The sequence below is a fragment of the Schistocerca cancellata genome, chromosome 2 (assembly GCF_023864275.1).
Source record: "Schistocerca cancellata isolate TAMUIC-IGC-003103 chromosome 2, iqSchCanc2.1, whole genome shotgun sequence".
In the NCBI taxonomy this organism is placed as follows: Eukaryota; Metazoa; Arthropoda; class Insecta; order Orthoptera; family Acrididae; genus Schistocerca; species Schistocerca cancellata.
In genome coordinates this window covers 551,273,535-551,293,013 of record NC_064627.1, presented here as the reverse complement: position 1 = coordinate 551,293,013, position 19,479 = coordinate 551,273,535, and the positions used below count along the sequence as shown (strand labels likewise).

The following is a 19,479-nucleotide window of genomic DNA, read 5'->3' as shown; positions in this document are numbered from 1 at the left end:
CACCTGAAGAAGTCAAGGGGGTATTGTCAATAGACCAATATGCCATGCCACTTCTTCGTGCGACTGAGTGGTACCTAACTTGAGAATCAACAGCAACAGCAACAGGTACATTAATTTTCCCTTCTTCTATGTCACTTGTTTCCTCTTGTTACGTTGTCTAGTTGTTACACTACCACTTCCATGTAACTGGCTAAAGAGGTTAAAAATAACTACCGTAGATGGTTGACATCTATTGCTATATCTTGCCACATACAGCGTAAAATAACGAACTACATTGTTCTTACACTGTCCTTAACCACGAGCACGTCGGCTTTTTATGCATTGGTAGATCCGATAGTCCACTCATCGCCTTGGACTGTCACATACAAACTCAGTAGCAAATCTCAATTCACTCAGGGAACACACAAGCACACTGTAAGCAAAACTAACAACACAGTATCTACCAACCACGCTAATTGTTTGATACAGACAAGTGTCTGTGAGGAAACTTTTCGCAATATTCACAATACTGTTTCTCGTAAACGACTCAGACTAGAGTCCTGCAACAAGCACCGCCGACATCAGATTTACCTTACTTAAGTCTCTTAATGTGGTCTAGCAGTAGCGTCTGTGATTAGCAATCAAAACGTTCTCGGCTCCGGGTTTGAAACCCGCCAGCACTTAAATTATGCTTAATAATCAGCATTAGCGGCAGAAGACGTCCAGCATTAGAAATCACCCTGATGTTGCCAATGGCCTTGTCAAAGAGGGAGTAGGAGCAGATAGAGTTTCAGAGCACTCTCTTCCCTTTGAGATGAGGAACTGCTCCTAAAGGCGGAAGAATCAGCAATGGAAGCCATTGCATTAAATACGCATAAAGTGTATTCACAGTCATGTGGCCTGAATTTAAAAAACTGTCATAATGATCTCTCCGCTGGCAAAAAATTCCGGGATAGTCTCCCATTCGTATCTCCGGGAAGTGACTGCCAAAGGGGAAAACCATAAGAAAAAGATTGACTAACCAACGAAAGCATAACGTCCCACAATTCTGGGCGTAGAACGTCAGAAACTTGAACATGGTAGGGAAGCTAGAAAATCTGCAAAGGCTCAGTCTAGATATAGGAGGGATCAGTGAAATGAAAATGAAGGAAGTCAAGGATTTCTGGTCAGGCGAGTATAGGGTAGTATCAACACCAGGATAAAGTCGTATAACGGGAGTAGGATTCGTTATTTGTAGGAAGATAGGGCAAAGACTGTGTTATTGTGAACAGTTCAGTAACAGGGTTGTTCATATCAGAATCGACGGCAAATCAACACCGTCAGCGATACTTCAGGTATATAAGCCGACATCGCAAGCTGAAGATGAAGAGGTAGAGAAAGTATTCGAAGATATTGAAAAGGTAATATAGCACATAAAGGGAGATGAAAATCTAATAGTCACGAGGGACTGAAATGCTGTTTTAGGGGGAGGAGTAGAAGAAAAGGTTACATGAGAATACGGGCTAGGGATAAGGAATGAGAGAGAAGAAAGACTAGTTGAGTTCTGTAATAAATTTCAGTTAGTAATAGCGAATACTCTGTTCAAGAATCAGAAGAAGAGGACGTAAACTTTGAAAAGACCTGCTGATACGGGAAGATTTCAGTTAGATTACGACATGGTCAGACAGAGATTGTAAGGCGTACTCAGGAACAGATATAGATTCGGATCACAATGTAGTAATCATGAAGTGTAGGCTGAAGTTTAAGAAATTAGTCAAGAAGAATCAATACTAAGAAGTACATACTACGGGATGACGGGTTATGCTTCAAAATCTCTAAGGCTATAGATACAGCAATAATGAATAGCTCAGTAGACAGTACAGATGCAGATTCAGGGAAATTCAGGAATATAGAAATACTATTCGCTGATGAACGAGGTAAGTGCGAGGTGCAGGGAGGCTACGACGAAATGTCTACATGAAAAATGTGAAGAAATCGAAAAAGGAATAATTCTCGGAAGGACTGACTCAGCATACAAGAGAGTCAAAACAACCTTCAGTGAAATTAAAAACAAGGCTGGTAACATTAAGAGTGCAACGGGACCACTACTGTTAAATGCAGAACAGAAAATGGATAGTTGGAAAGAGTACATCGAAGGCCTCTATGAGGGGGAAGACTTGTCTGATGTGGTAGAAGAAGAAATGGAAGTCGATTTAGAAGAGATAGGGGATCCAGTATTAGAATCAGAATTTGAAAGAGCTTTGCAGGGCTTAAGACCAAATTAAGCAGCAGGGATAGATAACATTCCATCAGAATTTCTAAAACCATTGGGGAAAGTAGCAACTAAACTTCTATTTACCTTTATGTGGTTTACCTTGTGTGTCTGGCGACATAATATCTGACTTTCGGAGAAATATCGTCCCCCACATGTCCGAAGACTGCAAGAGCCGACAAGTGCGAGAATTATCACACTATTGGCTTAAATCACATGTGTCCAAGTTTCTGACAAGAACAATATACAGAAGAATGGAAAATAAACGATCAGTTTGGCTTTAGGAAAGCGAAAGGGTCCAGAGAGGCAATCCTGACGTTGCAGTTGATACTGCAAACAAGACTAAGGAAAAATCATAACATCTGTCGATCTGGAAAAACCGTTCGACAATTTGAAGTGGTTCAAGATGTCGGAAGTTCTGAGAAAAATAAGGGAAAGCTATAGGGGGAGGCGGGTAATATACAATATGTACTGGAGCCAAGAGGAAATAATAAGAGGGGGCGGCCAAGAACGAAATGCTCGGATTAAAAGGGGCTAAGACTGGGCTGTAGTGTTTCTCCCCAACTGATCAATCTGTTCACTGAAGAAGTAATGATGGAAACAAAAGAAAGGTTCAGAAGTGAAATTAAGATTCAGAGTGAAAGTAAAACAACGATGCTATTCGGTGATGATATTGCTACCCTGGGTGAAAGTGGAGAAGAATTACATGACCTGCTGAATGGAATGAACACTCTAATGGACACAGAATAGAGATTGGGAATATATCGAAGAAAGAAGAAAATAATGAGACGTAGCAGAAATGAGAACAGCGGCTAACTTACTATCAGGATTGAAAGTCACGAAGTAGATGAAGTTAAGAAATTCTGCTACATCAGAACCAGACTAGCACTGGCAAAAAGGGCACTTCTGGCCAGAGAAGTCTACTAATATCAAATATCGGCCTTAATTTGAGGAAGAAATTTCTGAGAATGTACGTTTGGAGCACATCATTGTATGGTAGTTGTTGTGTACATAGTTACGCGTAGTCAGCGCGTACACAACTTTCCCACTAGAGCGCGCCCCGCTAAGCACAACAATGCAGGCGCAGCGCTCGTCCGTCTCTGCACTATGAGATGGCGCTGTCTTAGAGATGGACCAAATGCTGCTTCCGCCGATCCGTGTATTAACGCAGCCAATGAGATTGCTGCTAACGTAGAACCTTTTCTCCTCATAGATCACACTCGCGCAGTGATACATGAACGCACGAGGTATTATAACGAGTGTACAGACCTCTGATTAGTCAGTCTGCCTTAGTCTGCATTAGTCTGTAGTCAAGTTTCAGTCTGCGCCTAATAAGATTACCATACTCCTGTACATAGCCATGAATAGAAATGTATAGACACTTTGTCATGTATCAGAGATATGTGAGAATAAGATTAACGTACCAAGACCAAAGGAACTTCAGATTGTCAATAGTAAATAGCATCCAGAATGAAGTTAAGTAAGGTTTATGATTTTTATTATTTTAATAAATGTGTGTGAAAATTAATCAAATTCTGTTTAAAGTTGGTCACCGTCAATCTGCTACTCTAAGCGTGCAAGTGGCATTTCTATCTTCTGACTTAATGGCAGAAGATAAACACGCCACGATAAGACCACGAGACATATTGCTGACAATCGCCTACTTCGTTAGAGCGACAAGTCAAATAATCCGATGGTGTCTGTACCGAAGGTCTTACAGTATGCACACCACAGTAGTGAAACATGGACTGTGAGAAAATGGAAGAGAATCGAAACATTTAATATGTGGTGCTACAGACAAAAGTTGAAAATTAGGTGGACTGATTAGGTAAATATGGAGGGGTTCTGTGCAGAATCAAAGAGGAAAGGAATGTGTGGAAAACACTGACTAGGAGAAGGGACAGGATAATATGATATCTGTAAAGACATCTGGAAATGACTTCCATGGTACCAGAGGAGCTTTAGAGAACACAAACTATAGAGGAAGACAAAGATTGAAATACATCGAGCAAATAGTTGAGGACATAGGCTGGAAGTGCTACTCTGAGATGAAGAGGTTAGCACAGGAGAGGAATTAGTGGCGGGCCGCATCAAACCAGTCAGAAGAATGGTGACTCAAAAACAATAGTCAGTAAGGATTGTTACATTTAAAAAAAATGTATGTATGCAAAAAAAAATGAAATTTCTGTAATATTTTCGTTGCAAGTTTTAGGTGATTCACCCAGTATATTTCAGATGCTGAATCCAACACATTCTTGGCTTAATAGGTACATTATTTCTTTCCCGCAGTTGACAACGATATAGTAAATAAGTAGTAACAGCTCTACTGATTAATGAAAGAATATATCGTTACCGCTTGTACACCTTTCGCGGTATAAGGTCGTGGTCACGAAACTCTTCTGATCCTAATGTTTCGTCCAGAACTGCGATGGACAACTTCAGAGGCGTTGCTCTTCCGTTAAGTCTTGCCGACCAGCAGCAATGCCATGCACTCTTCAAAGCCTTCATTCTATTAACATATCGTTAGCACAAAATCATATTTAATCGAATCATGTTTAATGGTCCACTGTCGTCACCATAGCTTGGAAGGAATAAATAAACGAAGTACAGCATAATAAGAACATTTAGTAGAGAAATGTAAGTGATTTGGGCAGCTACAAAATTCCCTTACTGTCGAAAATCGGTGAGAGGTATTTCATATACGACAAAGAATATGGATTATCAAAGGTCTTGGCGAGAGCTTGCTCTGAATTTTCTACGTCGTTGAAAGCCTGTGCATATTCTGCGCCGTACTTCTCCGAAGTCAGAACGAAGCCACTCATGGCGCTGAAGACAACGGCTGCAGCCAAACAGCGGTCCATGTCCCGCTGGAGTTCCTCCATGCCGTACGCCTGCGCGGCCTGCTCCATGCCCAGACGACGCAACAGGCCCACCAACGTGTTGTGGTAGTGGCGCAACAGGTCGCCCAAACGGTGGCGGTGGACCTCCTCACTGGCGTTCGAGTACAGGAAGTACTGCAGGTCCGTAGCCGGGCTGGTCACGTTTGCTGCCTACAACAAAGCCACAAGCGAGTGTAGGAAATGTTACAGGCAAGGGGTGTGGTTGCTGACATTTGAAATGTCGAGGAGACAACGCTCATGGAGTGGTGATTCATCAGCAAGCTTTTCTAATGCGTATTTCGAGCAGCTAATGTACCGGAGGAATGTTCACGAATAACAATGCGGTGAGGGAGCTTACTTTCGGCCGCAGTCATTTGAATTTACACATTCCGCTCGTGATACACTAAAGCTAAGTAACTCCGCATTATGTGCGTTGGGAGAGTACAATGAGGTAAAAAAAAAGTAATGGGAAACTTGCTAATGTCGTGTCGACGACCTTTGCCTGGCGTTGTGCAGCACCTTGACGTGGCGTGGACCCAAAAAGTCATTGGAAGTCAGACGCATTGAGCGATGCTACCTCTACAGGGTGGTCAGAAAAAGTGTGAAATGCTTGTGGGGATGTTACAGGGCACCTTGTACTGAGACATAAGTGTTAAGAAAAAAAATTCCATACCTTGCTCCGTTTCCGAGTTATTTAGCGTAGAATTTAGCCAATCAGAGCGTCGCGCGCTCACACTCAAGCGGCCTGCCAGGGGCGGTGTTGCCCAACGAGTGCTTCGTCTCGTTACGCTGAAACTTGAATTTACGCGCGCGACGATCTGATCGGCTAACTTCAATGCTAAATAACTCGGAAACGGCGCAAAGTATCGAATTTTTTTCTTAACATTTATGTCTCAGTACAACCTGCCCTGTAACATCCCTACAAGCATTTCACACATTTTCTGACCACCCTGTACAGCCGTCCATAACTGTGAAAGTGGGCACTTACTGACCTCTGTCCGCAGCTCGTGGTCGTGCGGTAGCGTTCTCGCTTCCCACGCCCGGGTTCCCGGGTTCGATTCCCGGCGGGGTCAGGGATTCCCTCTGCCTCGTGATGACTGGGTGTTGTGTGCTGTCCTTAGGTTAGTTAGGTTTAAGTAGTTCTAGGGGACTGATGACCATAGATGTTAAAGTCCCATAGTGCTCAGAGCCATTTGAACCATTTTGAACCGACCTCTCGATTATCTCCGGTAAATGTTCGATTGTATTCATGTCGGACGATCAGGATGGCCAAATCATTCGCTCGAACTGTCCAGAATGTTCTTCATCGCGAACAATTATGATCCGGTGACATGGCGCAATGTGATCCCTTAAAAAAGCATGAATGGCTGCAAATGGTCTCCAAGTAGCCGAACATCCAGAAGATCCAGCTTATTCCATGTAAACACAGCCCGCACCATTATGGAGATACAACCAGCCAGCACAGTGCCATGTTGACAATTTGGGTTCATGGCTTCACCAGATCTCCTCCACACTCCAATTCTACCATCGGGTCTTACCAACTGAAATCAGGACTCACGTGACCAGTCCACGGTTTTGCAGTCATCTAGTATCGAACTGATATGGTCACGAGTCTAGTAGAGGCGTCGCAAGGGATGCTGTGCTTCATAGCAAACGCATTCATGTCTGTCGTCTGCAGCCACAGTCCATTAACGCCAAATTTCTCTGAGCTGTCCTAACGCATACGTTCGTGGTACGAACCACATTGATCTCTGCTGTTATTTCACGCTGTGTTGCTTGTCTGTTAGCACTGACAGCTCTCAGCAAACGCCACTGCTCTCGGTCGTTAAGTGAAGGCCGTCGGCCACTGCATTGTCCGTGGTAAGAGGCAATGCCTGAAATCTGGTATTTTCGGCACAACCTTGACACTGTGGATAGCGGAATATTGAATTCTCTAATTATTTCAGAAATGGAATGTCCCATGCGCCTAGCTCCAACTACCATTCCGCGTTCAAAATCAGTTAATTTCCGTCGTGCGGCCATAATCACGTCCGAAGGCTTTTGCACATGAATCACCTGACTACAAATGACAGCTCCGCCAATGCACTACCCATTTGCACCTTGTTTACGTGATCCTACCGTTATCTGTACACGAGCAACTCGCTATCCCGTGACTTTTGTCACTACAGTGTAGATCTTTCACTCTGTCTTGGTGGAAGAGGTAGCGGGGAGGGGAACGGAGATTTGGAGATTTTTGAAGCCAAATGTCTACTACATGCAAAATACGTGTACTTTTACACATTCCTGTTCAAATTGCACACGCATAAACGATAGGTCCATTGTATCCAAATTCGGAGGACGTGTTGAACTATGTACTGGCCATGATTTTCACTCTGCAGGCAGGTCAGATGTAACTCTACAAGCCAGATTATCCTGTGTAAGCCCTTCATCACTGTATCATTTGAATCCTCTTACTGCAGCAACCTTTGTTCCGCCTCTACAATTTGTGTCTCCCAATCTTCCTTCCATTACAAAATTAAAAATTCTTTGATTACTCGGGATGTATCTTGTCAACCTAGACCTTTTTTTAGTCAGGTTGTGCCATAAAGTCTTCTCCCCATTTACATTCAATAGCCCTTCACTAATTACTCTTCTTACCCATTCAATCATCAACATTTTTTTGTAGCACCACATTTCACAAGTTTTCATTATCTTTCTGCCAGTACTGTATATCGCAAACTTTTCGTTTCCATATAATACCACACTCAAAATAAATTCTTTTTAAAATGTTTCCCTAACTTTTAATTTTATATACGATGTTAATACATTCCCTTTTTAGAAGAAAACTTATCTTGCTATTCCAGGTCTGTTTTTATTTGCTCCATCGTCACATACTCGTATTTCGCTGCCCAAATAGAAAAACTCGGCTACTACTTTACTTCTTGCTCAACATTTACATTAAACAACAATGGGCATAGGATTACAGCACATCTCACACGATTCTCAGCTGCTGTCTCCCTCTGAAGTATTTTACTCTTAGAAATACTGTTTGATTTACGTACAGATTGAGGATAACCTATCACTCCCCTCGTTTACCTCCGATAACTGTAGAATTACGAAGAGTGCACCGTTAGTAAGGGAGTGGTACAGTGGACAGACGGCTTCCACTAGGCTCAGCAGAAGCCCTTTTTTTGTGACTAGAAAGATACGTGATATGCTAAACCTACTTAATAAAGAAGCGTCAGACGAAGTGGAAAGGTGAAAGCAAGTACCAGTACGCCTTGCTGAAGTCAGAAGCTAAGGTATCGGCATAAGACTGAATTAGAATGGGACACAACGATCGATTTTCTGGAAATGGTTTCTTGTTCTAATGACATTTCGGTTTGTATACAAAATACTGCTATGTAAATAATCCTATTAATTATTTTATTATCTGCAAGTGATATATTTTTAAGGAGTGTCCAGACTCACTGTTGTGTGATATTAATTTGTATTTCTTTCCCTTTCTCTACAAACCTGTTTCAGCTAAACTGGCAGTATCTAGTGACCTGCTGTACAATGTGGATGACTTTATTTTCACTGTATATTTTTATGTCATAGTATAATGGTAGTCACTCTGTCAGTTGGACATCATTTTACGGATTGCTGCCATACATCATCTCTGCTAAACAAAATTGTTACAAACTGACACAATACCTGATGTACGTGTATAGCATATAGCGTAAGTTAGCTTTGCCAGTAGAAGATAAAAAACATTTTGTATCAAAAGTTAAAGCAAATACCGTAGCATGGAGTCATTATATTTGACGAACTCTGAAACGTAGTTCAAAGTGAATATTTTGAGGGAAGGACCGACAATAGTGGTATAAAGTTAGTTCTGGCGCACTTTGGAATGCTGCCACAGTCTATGACATCACAAAAGAAGATGGCCAACACAGAATATTAGTGCAGTCCAAGTTCCCTCCTCCTATCCGTGATAAATTTAAAAATTGTCGGGTAAAATCCCGATCCTTCCTATGGCTGTGAATCTTGAAAGTTGAGGAGGGGTAGTTACTATTGATCAAGCACTAGACGGAAGCTCTATCCAGTTTCGTGGATAAGTGCTGGATGTAGAGAGAATATTTTCGCTATTAGTCTAGCCAGTAGCCCTGTGTTGGAGAGATGGATGACGACGATAATGATAGGACAGCAAGCTACCACCGGCAAGCAGGAGAACATCCTCCTGTCGATCTTAAAGTGAATAGCCACCGGAAGATTAGAACACTGGAAATTTCCGCCACTATATATATGACTCCTGTAGCAAAATCATTGGGGAATGAAACACACTTGTACCTATTTATGACTCGCATGTCAAATCGTAGCCAACAGATCTTTTATACGAATGTAGTACTCATTATATTACTTGAATCGGCATCTCAAGACGAAAAAACGGACCAGTCACCTCCAGTCTAGTCCAGCGCCATCTACCGAGCGTATTGTGTACCTGAAGAGCTGGCCAGGTGGAACATTTCTTTGTACCGCCACACGCAACAGACTTAAGCTGCGACTTCGGGTTGCCGACCTCTCATGACCACTCCTACTGCTGGTCATGGCACAAATGCAGGACAACCAGTTGTGACTTGGGCTAACAGCAGTTGCAACCCTGAAATAGACTCCTGATTTTTAAAAACTCCAGTTTACCCAATCCAAAATGGGGATATAATTTTGTCAATACACCTCTAACAATACATCATAATACGCCTGATTACCACACCAATTCTGGGATCATATCTGCGGTACTCTAGCCCTTGCTTCCACCCACATGGCGGCACGTCACTGCAATCTCATTGACTGACTGATTAATCAAATTGATCATGAGACCCCTCTGCATGGTGAGTAAATTTTTTCTTGATGCCAGGTAACTATCACAGATGATTCCATGACGTCTCCGGAGGCATCGCGCAGGCTAGGTAGCCACCTCTTCTGATAACAAATTGGTTGGTAAGCATGATCAAATAGTTGAAGATATGCAACACTAATTACATTCTGTCTGTCGGTTACACTGTCATGCTGATGTAAGAAAGTCACTTAGACTTCTGGTGTACTCCTCCCAAACTAATCTTGCTGAGACCTGTCGGTCAGTGGGGGGAGGGGGGCAGTAGGACACGTTTCACTCTCTTCTCCGCTCCCCCGCTCCCCCCCCCCCCCCTCCCGCCATGACATTTCCGGTTCCGGACCCATCCCCGCCCCCGAAACCTGGTCGCATGTGAACGGTTTCCACCACCGAAACCGGGTCGTGAACCTTCTACCGAGTGTAAGGTTGTACCGTTCCCTCCAACAATCCACTGCTCGAAGGGCCGGACAGCTGTTAATGATTCCAGACTCACAAAAGTTGTTCTGTCTTTCTCAGAAGGACTGGGCGCTTAAATGTCGCTGGAGTAAATACCAGAATGTCGAAGAATACGCTTCCCCTCATCCCTCCTGCAAACCGAAACGCTCTGAGATGTTTTTTGTTTTTCGAAATATCACTTAAAGACTGACACAGCCAGTAATAACAAAATACCTATTTACTGAATGCCACATTCCAAACATGTAAGAGTCTGCAGACCTACGTTTCCCTCATAATATAGCCATGTAGAAGCGTTTCTATTGGCTCCGGCCAAATTAGTGACCGGATGTTTTGAGACCTCAAATGGGTATCTCTGGAGTGTATGTGACGTTCTTTTCAAGGACTATTATTGAGAACCGCCTGGAGAAGGATTCTACTGTCGCCAACATAGATTTCGCGATTGGCCATGAAGATAAGATACGAGAAATTAGCACTCACTAGGAAGCGTATGGACGGTCTTTTCCTCCCTTGTTCTATTTGCCAGAGGACTAGGAAACGAAATGACCAGTGGTGGTACAGGGTACCCTCCGCCACGCACCCTACGATGACTTGCAAGGTATGCATATAGATGTAGAAGTAAAATTAGTCTGCCTACTAAGATGTGGCTCTATCCATTTACAGGTACACTAAACTCGCGGAAGAAGGTCGTCTCTTATTTAACGAGAAGAAAAGGATGGAACTTGTGCTGTTTATGGTCTCTCTGTAGAACCCTCATATTACTGCCTAATATACTCACTGCAGTCACTTTGCGAGACTTATGCGAGAGGTTGGAATACGTTTGCCCGCAATACATAGAAGAAACGGTATAAAGCTCACAACTCCCCTTTTGTCAGAGTATCGCATATTCTCAAGAATCCTCCAGTCATCGATATACAGCATTTGAATCCACCTGATTTCGACGAGTAAGAGATGCCCCGTAAAGGTACAGATCCCTGTTAATTATTGCGAAATCGCATTACATTCTAAAATCGCTGTTCCATTAATTGGAAGGCTGTCTAGCCCTCCACCTGTCACTGAGTAAGTAGATGCTGTCACAACGAGAAAAAAATGCACATTAACGCGCACGAGGAAATTCAGAACCATTCAGAGTATACATGGGCCGCACAGAGAAAGCGATTGATGGTTCCTGCCCGGATCGCATCGCGGACTTCATCATCAGTCACCTCTGACGTCAGTCAAGTCAATCGCCGCATCTCCTGGGATACCACCGAAGTTGAGCTGTGAGACTTCCTCGATCAACTCTGGGGAATGTGGAATTGCGGCGTAGAGCTGCTGGTAGTGGGCGTGAAGCACATTCCCTATTGCAGATTGGGTTACGTATCGACGCCCTTCTTCGTCTGTTAGGACGTGAATCAATTTTCGGCGTCGATTTTGGCGTTCTTGGATGATATGGTACATCAACGGATGTTCATGAGGCATGCGATCAGCAGTACGAGATCGTACTATCGCTCCTTCCAAATGCCTCCGCATGAGATTGGAGATTTGTGTCTTAGCATGGTTCATCCTTGTATGGCGCTCAGGGGATGCTGGCATCGTGGAGCATTCTCGTAGGATCCTGTAGTAAAAGTCCATAGTGCTCTTCCTCCAGGCTACAACATCTTTGCCATTCCGGATCACAGTTTTTCGAAGAGCAGGTTTTGCACACTGGATCCACCAGGATATGGTAGACGGATACGTGGGACGGCGTCTATTACATGTGATCCAAGTGTCTTCTATTAGAAGTCGACAGTCAGGTGAATTAAGAAGTGCCGTGTTCAGTTTCCATAAACCACGTCCGTGCCTTACTGCCTGTCTTGTGAGAACAACATCACAGAAGTAAGCCTCATGATCTGAGAAAGCAACAGGCCAGATTTCAGCCTGTCGAGTGTGTTGTATTAGGGATCTCGAGATGTAGATGCGATCCAGTCGACTAGATGAGTGCGCAGTGTAGTACGTAAAGCCAATAAGATCACCGTGAACATGTCTCCACGTGTCGACAAGTTGTAGACGCGTGACGACTGTTTCCAGAGATGCGCATGGTGAGTGACGCGGCAATTGATCCTGAGGTCGCTGGGTGTAGTTGCAGTCTCCACCTATGACCCAGTCATCGTGTGGTCCCATAAAAAGGGGTGTAACTTCATTCGCGAAGAAGGCATTACGTTCACGACGGTAGCTGGAGCCCGACGGCGCATAAATGTTGACGATGCGTACACCAAAGAGAGTAAGGGCCATACCTCTGCCGTTGGGGAGGTATAGGACATCTTCGGCAGGAAGATGGCAACACCACTACCGGTGTCCGAAGCGGGAGAAAGATGCGCCGTGAAGCCATGTGGTGATGAAAAATCGGCGACATGCACTTCCTGAAAAAGCGCAATATCTATGTCCGCATCATAAATCATATCGCGGAGTTTGTGGGGCGCATGAATGGTCGCGAGGTTAATCGTTGCGACACGATAATGCTGGTGTTGGAGTCCCACAGGCACAGGTGGGGCTTCTTCTTTAGGAGCGAGAGGTCGTCGATCTTGCCGGTCCGCTGAAGAGGCTGCTATTGTGGAGAGTTTGAGGACGCGGGCACAACCGATGGGGGCGCCCCATCATCAGCACCGTCCACCCCAGTCCCATCGATCTCCACGTTGTCTGCCCAGGAGACTGATACTGCGGTAGGGCATCGGTTGTGCACATCATCCACGCGGAGAGGAGACGTACTTTTCGGCTCAGCGGATAGGCTCTCTTCAACGTCGACCTGTGGGGGCGACGGCGCCAGTAAGGAGGGATGTTCGTTGCAGTGATCGCCTGTGGCGGGTCGTTCACATCAGACTTTTGGTCATCAAAGAGCGGTTTGCCGTCCATCTTCGGGTCTGCATCCCTGGTATCCATCCGTAGAATGGATTCATCAGTGGGTGTACGGCTACGTTTCTTTCTCTTTCGTGTCGACCCTTGTTTTCGAACATGTCGTTCAGAGTCTGATTGCGGGTGGCTTTCGTCTGACTCCGGACCAGTCTGAAGGAAAGCAGAAGTAGGTACCACTCCCGAATCAACGTCCATCTCAGTAGCAGTTTCAGTCACAGTGCCGCGAAGATTCGGCAGGTCAGGATCTGGCGTGTATGGCACCTCAGAAGGAATCTCAGTAGCGGTAGCATCTACCTGATCAGACGACGTCAACGGAGCCGGAAGACCCTGAGTGGAGGTGCTACCTTCCTTGGCAACCTTGGCATATGACAGGGATCTGAGTGATCACCGCTGGGGACGCTTCCTCGCCGATCGGCGTCTGGATCAGGCGGCGTCGCATACAGGCGGATCTGACGTGGCCTTCTTGTCCACAACCGGCACATGTTCGGGGTTGGCCGTCGTACATGACAATGGCTCGCACCCCGCCAATTGTCAGGTATGATGGTATATGTTTTTTCAGTTCAATTTTGAGCTGACGCACAATATTAAGGACATGGTAGGTCGTGAAGGTTTGCCATTTCGCCTCTACGTAACCGATGACGTTACCGTATGGTTGTAAATCAGAGACAACTTCGTCCTTCGGCGCTTCAAAAGGTAGTTCAAACACCGTAATCGTGCGTTGACCGTACTCTGCGAGTTCAAGTGTTACAGCTCCGACGTGACCATCAGAGTATTTGAACTTAATTCCATTGGCATGTCGGCGAATAACATCTTCACACACCTCGGTGTTTGTCATTTTAATATAAACGACACTACTCATGATCGAAAAATTGATTCCGATAACGTGGTTAGGATCTAAACGAACTTCATCACGTATGAACGTTTCAACTTCATGTGCACGAGGTCTCGCATGTTCAGCTGGGAAGGAAACTTTAAGGGTCGCACGGCGGTAAGCGCTCGACATGTTCACGGTGGACGGACACAAGCCTTAAAGCTACGACGCGGAAGTAAACAACGCCTGCAGCGGACCACTGGCCGGCGCGCGGGGCCGTCCGCACGCTGCCACGGCTGAGAGCCGACTGCATCTGAGCTACCGAAGCACGACTCACGCCTGTTACTCACAGCTTTACTTATGCCAATATCTCGTCTCCTACCTTCCAAACTGTACAGAAGCTCTCCTGCGAAACTTGCAGAACTAGCACTCCTGAAAGAAAGGCTAATGCGGAGACATGGCTTAGCCACTGCCTGGGGGATGTCTCCAGAATGAGATTTTCACTCTGCAGCGGAGTGTGCGCTGATATGAAACTTCCTGGCAGATTAAAACGGTGCGCCCGATCGAGACTCGAACTCGGGACCTTTGCCTTTTGCGGGTAAGTCTCTACCATCTGAGCTACCGAAGCACGACTCATGCCCGACACGTTGTTTGGAAGGTAGGAGACGAGATACTAGTAGAAGTAAAGCTGTGAGACCGGGCGTGAGCCGTGCTTCGGTAGCTCAGATGGTAGAGCACTTGCCCGCGAAAGGCAAAGGTCCCGAGTTCGAGTCTCGGTCGGGCACACAGTTTTAATCTACCAGGAAGTTTCATAATACTTACTGTTCTACACATAACACTTATCGAATGACTGTCTATAGATATCCCACTGTACATGACCTAATCTCGTTTACCGTATTCCTGTGATTACTACGCTAGAAATACGACAGTGTAATGGTGTCGAAGTCTTCGTTAACAACACAGTGGCCCTCTATCTCTTTTTTCCTCTTCTCTCTTTCTCTCTCACTCCTCGTTATTTTTATAAAATACAACAGAGTAACACTACAAACTATAAAAGCTTCGCTGACGTCTCTAGGCAGAGAACTGGACAAGATTTTACCACGTCTCTCTCTTCTGACATATCAAAAACAAATACCGTCTGCGTGTTGACTTCAAGCATATGTTGTGATCCCATTAAATACGCACGTATTGGTCAACTGAAGCAGGTGGCTACTTATCGAAGTCGCTCTCACAGACCCGTGTAAAGTTCTGAAGCCTGTACTTGAGGAAGACTGTATCCCACAGATCATCAACACAATAGAAGGTTCTTGTGTTGTTTTTTTGTAGGCAATGTGATACTTTTTTACACTGGTTGCATCACATAAAAACATACTGCGTCTTACTGTAGTAAATAGCCATCAGCAGAAAGGATTTGCAAAAACTATGTTCCTTAGACGAAACACTTCCTAAATTCGGTAAGATTACATTACGACTGGCCATCTCTGCCTATGCGAATTGGAGTCACAAAGTATTCTCGCAATCGTGGATCTTGAGCAAAGCTTTACATGATCTCTCTATACATCTTGTAACTATTCCTCTGTCTTTAACCAGTACTCCCTGCACCATTGTCCCCGATTTAATTTGAAACTGACCAGAAGTAGAAGGGCACTGTACACATTACATTCAACGTCTTGTGAACGAACAGAATGAGCTGAAATCCACGTAATCGATTTTTCTTTCCCAAAGAGCATAACACATGTTCCAAACTGGCACAATCTACTGTCGTTACTGATATAGACCGGTTTTCTCCTTCCAATACTTTTACCACCGTTCTACGAAGACTCTTCCTTACCAGTGCTACTCACGTCATCAATTCAATTACATACGATCTTTCTGGATGCATGCACGCCGAAGAGGTTAGCACTCCTTATTGGTGTATAGTAGAAATAGTAGAAACGAGCCTGATTCATTTAAGAGTATTGTGGTGATGTAACCGACGGCTCGGAAGGGAAAGAAACGTATTGTTTATGCATGATAGAGCTCCAGACAGAGAGAGCTTGACATATTTTGTGTAAAATACTTGTGCTATCACTTCTGTAGTATTGTTGTAGTGCTTGGAAACCATACCAAGAGGTACTGGAAAGAGAGAAATAATTGTATAACATAAACACAATTAGGGCTACATGGTTCTTCACTTAAACATGTTGTAATGTTAAAATAGCGTAGTTTCCGATATATTATGATGATAAAACTACAACCTTCGACACCGAAGGGAAAAAAAGCAATAGATTCTTTGTGACACGAGTGCAGTGTATAGTTTTCTGGGGTTGTATGGCGCTCACTGTTCCCATCCGATTGTGGTTGGAAAGTTATGCTATGCTCGCATCAGATCTATAAAACGATGATCAGCAACTGTAAAAATGGACGAAACAATGACATCTTTGAGGAAATAGACAAATGCAAAGCACAGGTGTTTGGCATGTGAAATTACACGCCATGCTGCACCAACTCTATAAACAGAACACAGCGTAAAGTAGCAACTACGTTATGCAGTACTGTATAAATATACCTACTCTACTTTGCAGTTTTATTTAAAGGCTTCAATAGTAATATTAATAATAATAATAATAACGTAAGGGCCTCATCAAAATTTAAACCAAAGTAATTCACGCCACCCATAAGGCGGCGTGAATTAATATATTTCTCTATATTAATAAAAGTAAATGTAAACAAGAGTATGCAGAAGGCACTGGGCAGACATAAGTCGAACGATCGGTATAGAAGGCTCTGAGCCATCTCGAGCGGGAAGGCTCACTGGTTGATGTGGCCAGATGTAGATGGGAGTGTGGGATGGGAGCGCGGGAGAATAATAGGTTTTAAGTACCTCCTAGAACAATTTCAGCGTAGTAACACCGTTCTGACATCAGAAAGCGCGTGGGATTGTAAATGCTGAGGGGAACCTCCTCTGCAGGACTTCGATGGCAAAAGATATTGCTAGGTATCGGCGTCGAGAGAAAATAGTTCCACTTGTTCTTAACCCTTCAGGTGTCCACCCCTGGTAGCTGAGTGGTAAGCGCGATAATGTCAATCCTAAGGGCACGGGTTCGATTCCCGGCTGGGTCGGAAATTTTCACCGGGACAGGGCGTTGTGTTGTCCTAATCATCATCCTTTCATCCTCCTCGACGCGCAAGTCGCCGAATTAGCGTCAAATCGAAAGACTTGCACCCGGCGAACATTCTACCCGATGGGAGGCCCTAGTCACACGACATAATTTTAACCCTTCAGGTTAAAAAAATATTTTTTAAATGTAATCTAAAGCACGGAATTGAGGAAAGAGTCGCTCTGGATCTTTCACGATAGACAGACCCGTATCTGACCGCTCCGATGAAATGCTAACTTTATTCGGTCAGTAAGTACTTTTACAGTACAAATGGCTTTCCAGGCACTGCTCCGAGTGTCTGGAACAGCAGTTGAGTATCGATAGGTTATTCCTCAGTTTCATATGACAGTAAAAGCGTACGCGAGGCAGTGATTTTGATTGTGTGATATGTAGACTCACTGTAACTGTGATGAAATGTAGAACAACGGTAGAATCGCGTATCGCAATCAAGATGCAGTCTCATCGTCGTGGGTAAGGGATTTCTTGCATGGCTCGGTGCTGGTGTGAATTTCCGGTAAGTCTTCAAGGATTTACCATACGCAAGATGGCCATAGAGACGAGTGCAGTTAAACGTATCTAAATTTATTGTGTAATGTGGTAATGTTCAGGCGAGCGAGTGTTTGTCGTAGATGCATCAGTACAAGTCCCGCGTGGCAGTGCAAAATTAATTGTTTAATCCTAAATGAAACCGGCACCTAAATTCTATGTACAGATTGTTCTAAAAGGGGCTAACGTATGTTGCACTGTTCTGAAGGACGGAGCCTGATTCATTGTAAAGATAATTTATGAACATAAATGTGAGGTGTCGTCATAAGGCGCGTAACGGAAGACGTTAGCCTGATACTCTGTCATTTGTGAGTTCTCGAATTAACTACAGGTGCCAAAAATTACTGTAACAGAAATTGTTTGCAGTTGTAAAATGTGCTTTATTGGAGGATACTGCGCCTCTGAATTACATTTCATTTATCACCGTAGGTCCGTGTTCTTGTTTGCTGCAATACCCTGTTTCATTACAATATTAGTTGGATGATTTGTTGCTTCACAAGATTGCTTACAGCTAATAGCATCGACAGCGGGAGAGCACGATTGTCTTTGAGAGCCAAACATCTTCCAGAAATATAAGGTTCGTGGTTTGTGTTGCTTACGACACGTAGCAAACGTTGGGTGGACGTTGGCACGCTGTGTCCCGATTTTAAACAATCTACGTCGCACCGAGGCCTTCAGGTGACTAACTACTGGCGCCGGTTCATTAATAATAGTAAGCAACGCATGTTATATCACATTCCAGCATTCCGTTTAGTCATAATGGTAGTCAGGTGGAATAAATCTCTAACTGCTCCACCGACCCTGCTAACTTCCAACAGTCTCTTCCACACAGAACATTGGTCAAGCAAATGTATACAAGAGGATTGATGTACCTCATAAACACTGTCACTGGTTTAGAATCACTGCAGTTATGCAACTGAAGACTCGATTTATGTCCAAGATGTGTCATGAAAATGGAGTGCTACGCATTTATCTTCGTTCTTCTTGAGGAGGGTTTCGAAATAGGTTTTCCGTCGTTTTGGTGGGCATGATTAATCACAAACGCATTGGAAACCCTCTGCTGTCTGTGATACGTGGGGATTTGTTGTTAATGAGTGCAGGTAGACAGTACTTGAGCCACACACAGAGCGTGCTACTGTATATGGGTCGAACGCAGTTTATAGTACACAACGGATACACCCCGAGAAAACAAAGTAAAAAATAGTTAAATGTGCGGTAAACGACTTACCACATCTCCACTCCTCTCTCTCGGGAAAGCATTATCAGTATATCGTTAAGTCCTACCTTGTTACTATACCTCTATTTTGTATCATCCTTTGACATAGCTCCATGTCAAATGGTTTTCTTTTCTAGGAAAGCATCCAAGACAGCAGTCAAGTTGCATGTATTCCTTTTACATACTGGAGAATGATGTTAGAAACCATGCAGCAACTGATTTGTAAGGTATTTGTTAGCTGACACTCTATGGTTGTGATTAGTAGAGAGTACAGAAAGGTACTGTAAACAGTGTTTATTAGAGTTTAAGAAACGTAAACAATCTTACACTGGGTCACATATGAAATCCATTCTGTAGTTGGTTATTACGGTACCCAAGCTAGTAACGCAGTGCTGTATAGCTAAGGACGCTTTATAAAAACCTATAACTTGGTTGCCTATAAATTCTAGGCCACGTCTGGGATTGTGATCCGACATACATA

At 44.1% G+C, this 19,479-nt stretch overlaps 1 protein-coding gene across 1 annotated transcript in view; it reads right to left on the bottom strand.

The window, feature by feature from the left end:
• LOC126156199 (uncharacterized) overlaps nt 1-19,479 on the bottom strand; it is a 103,761-nt gene that overhangs the window by 68,493 nt on the left and 15,789 nt on the right. Inside the window, exon 2 of the mRNA XM_049916288.1 lies at nt 4,889-5,280. Coding sequence (XP_049772245.1) covers nt 4,889-5,280 — 392 coding nt within the window. The remainder of the gene's footprint in view (nt 1-4,888; nt 5,281-19,479) is intronic.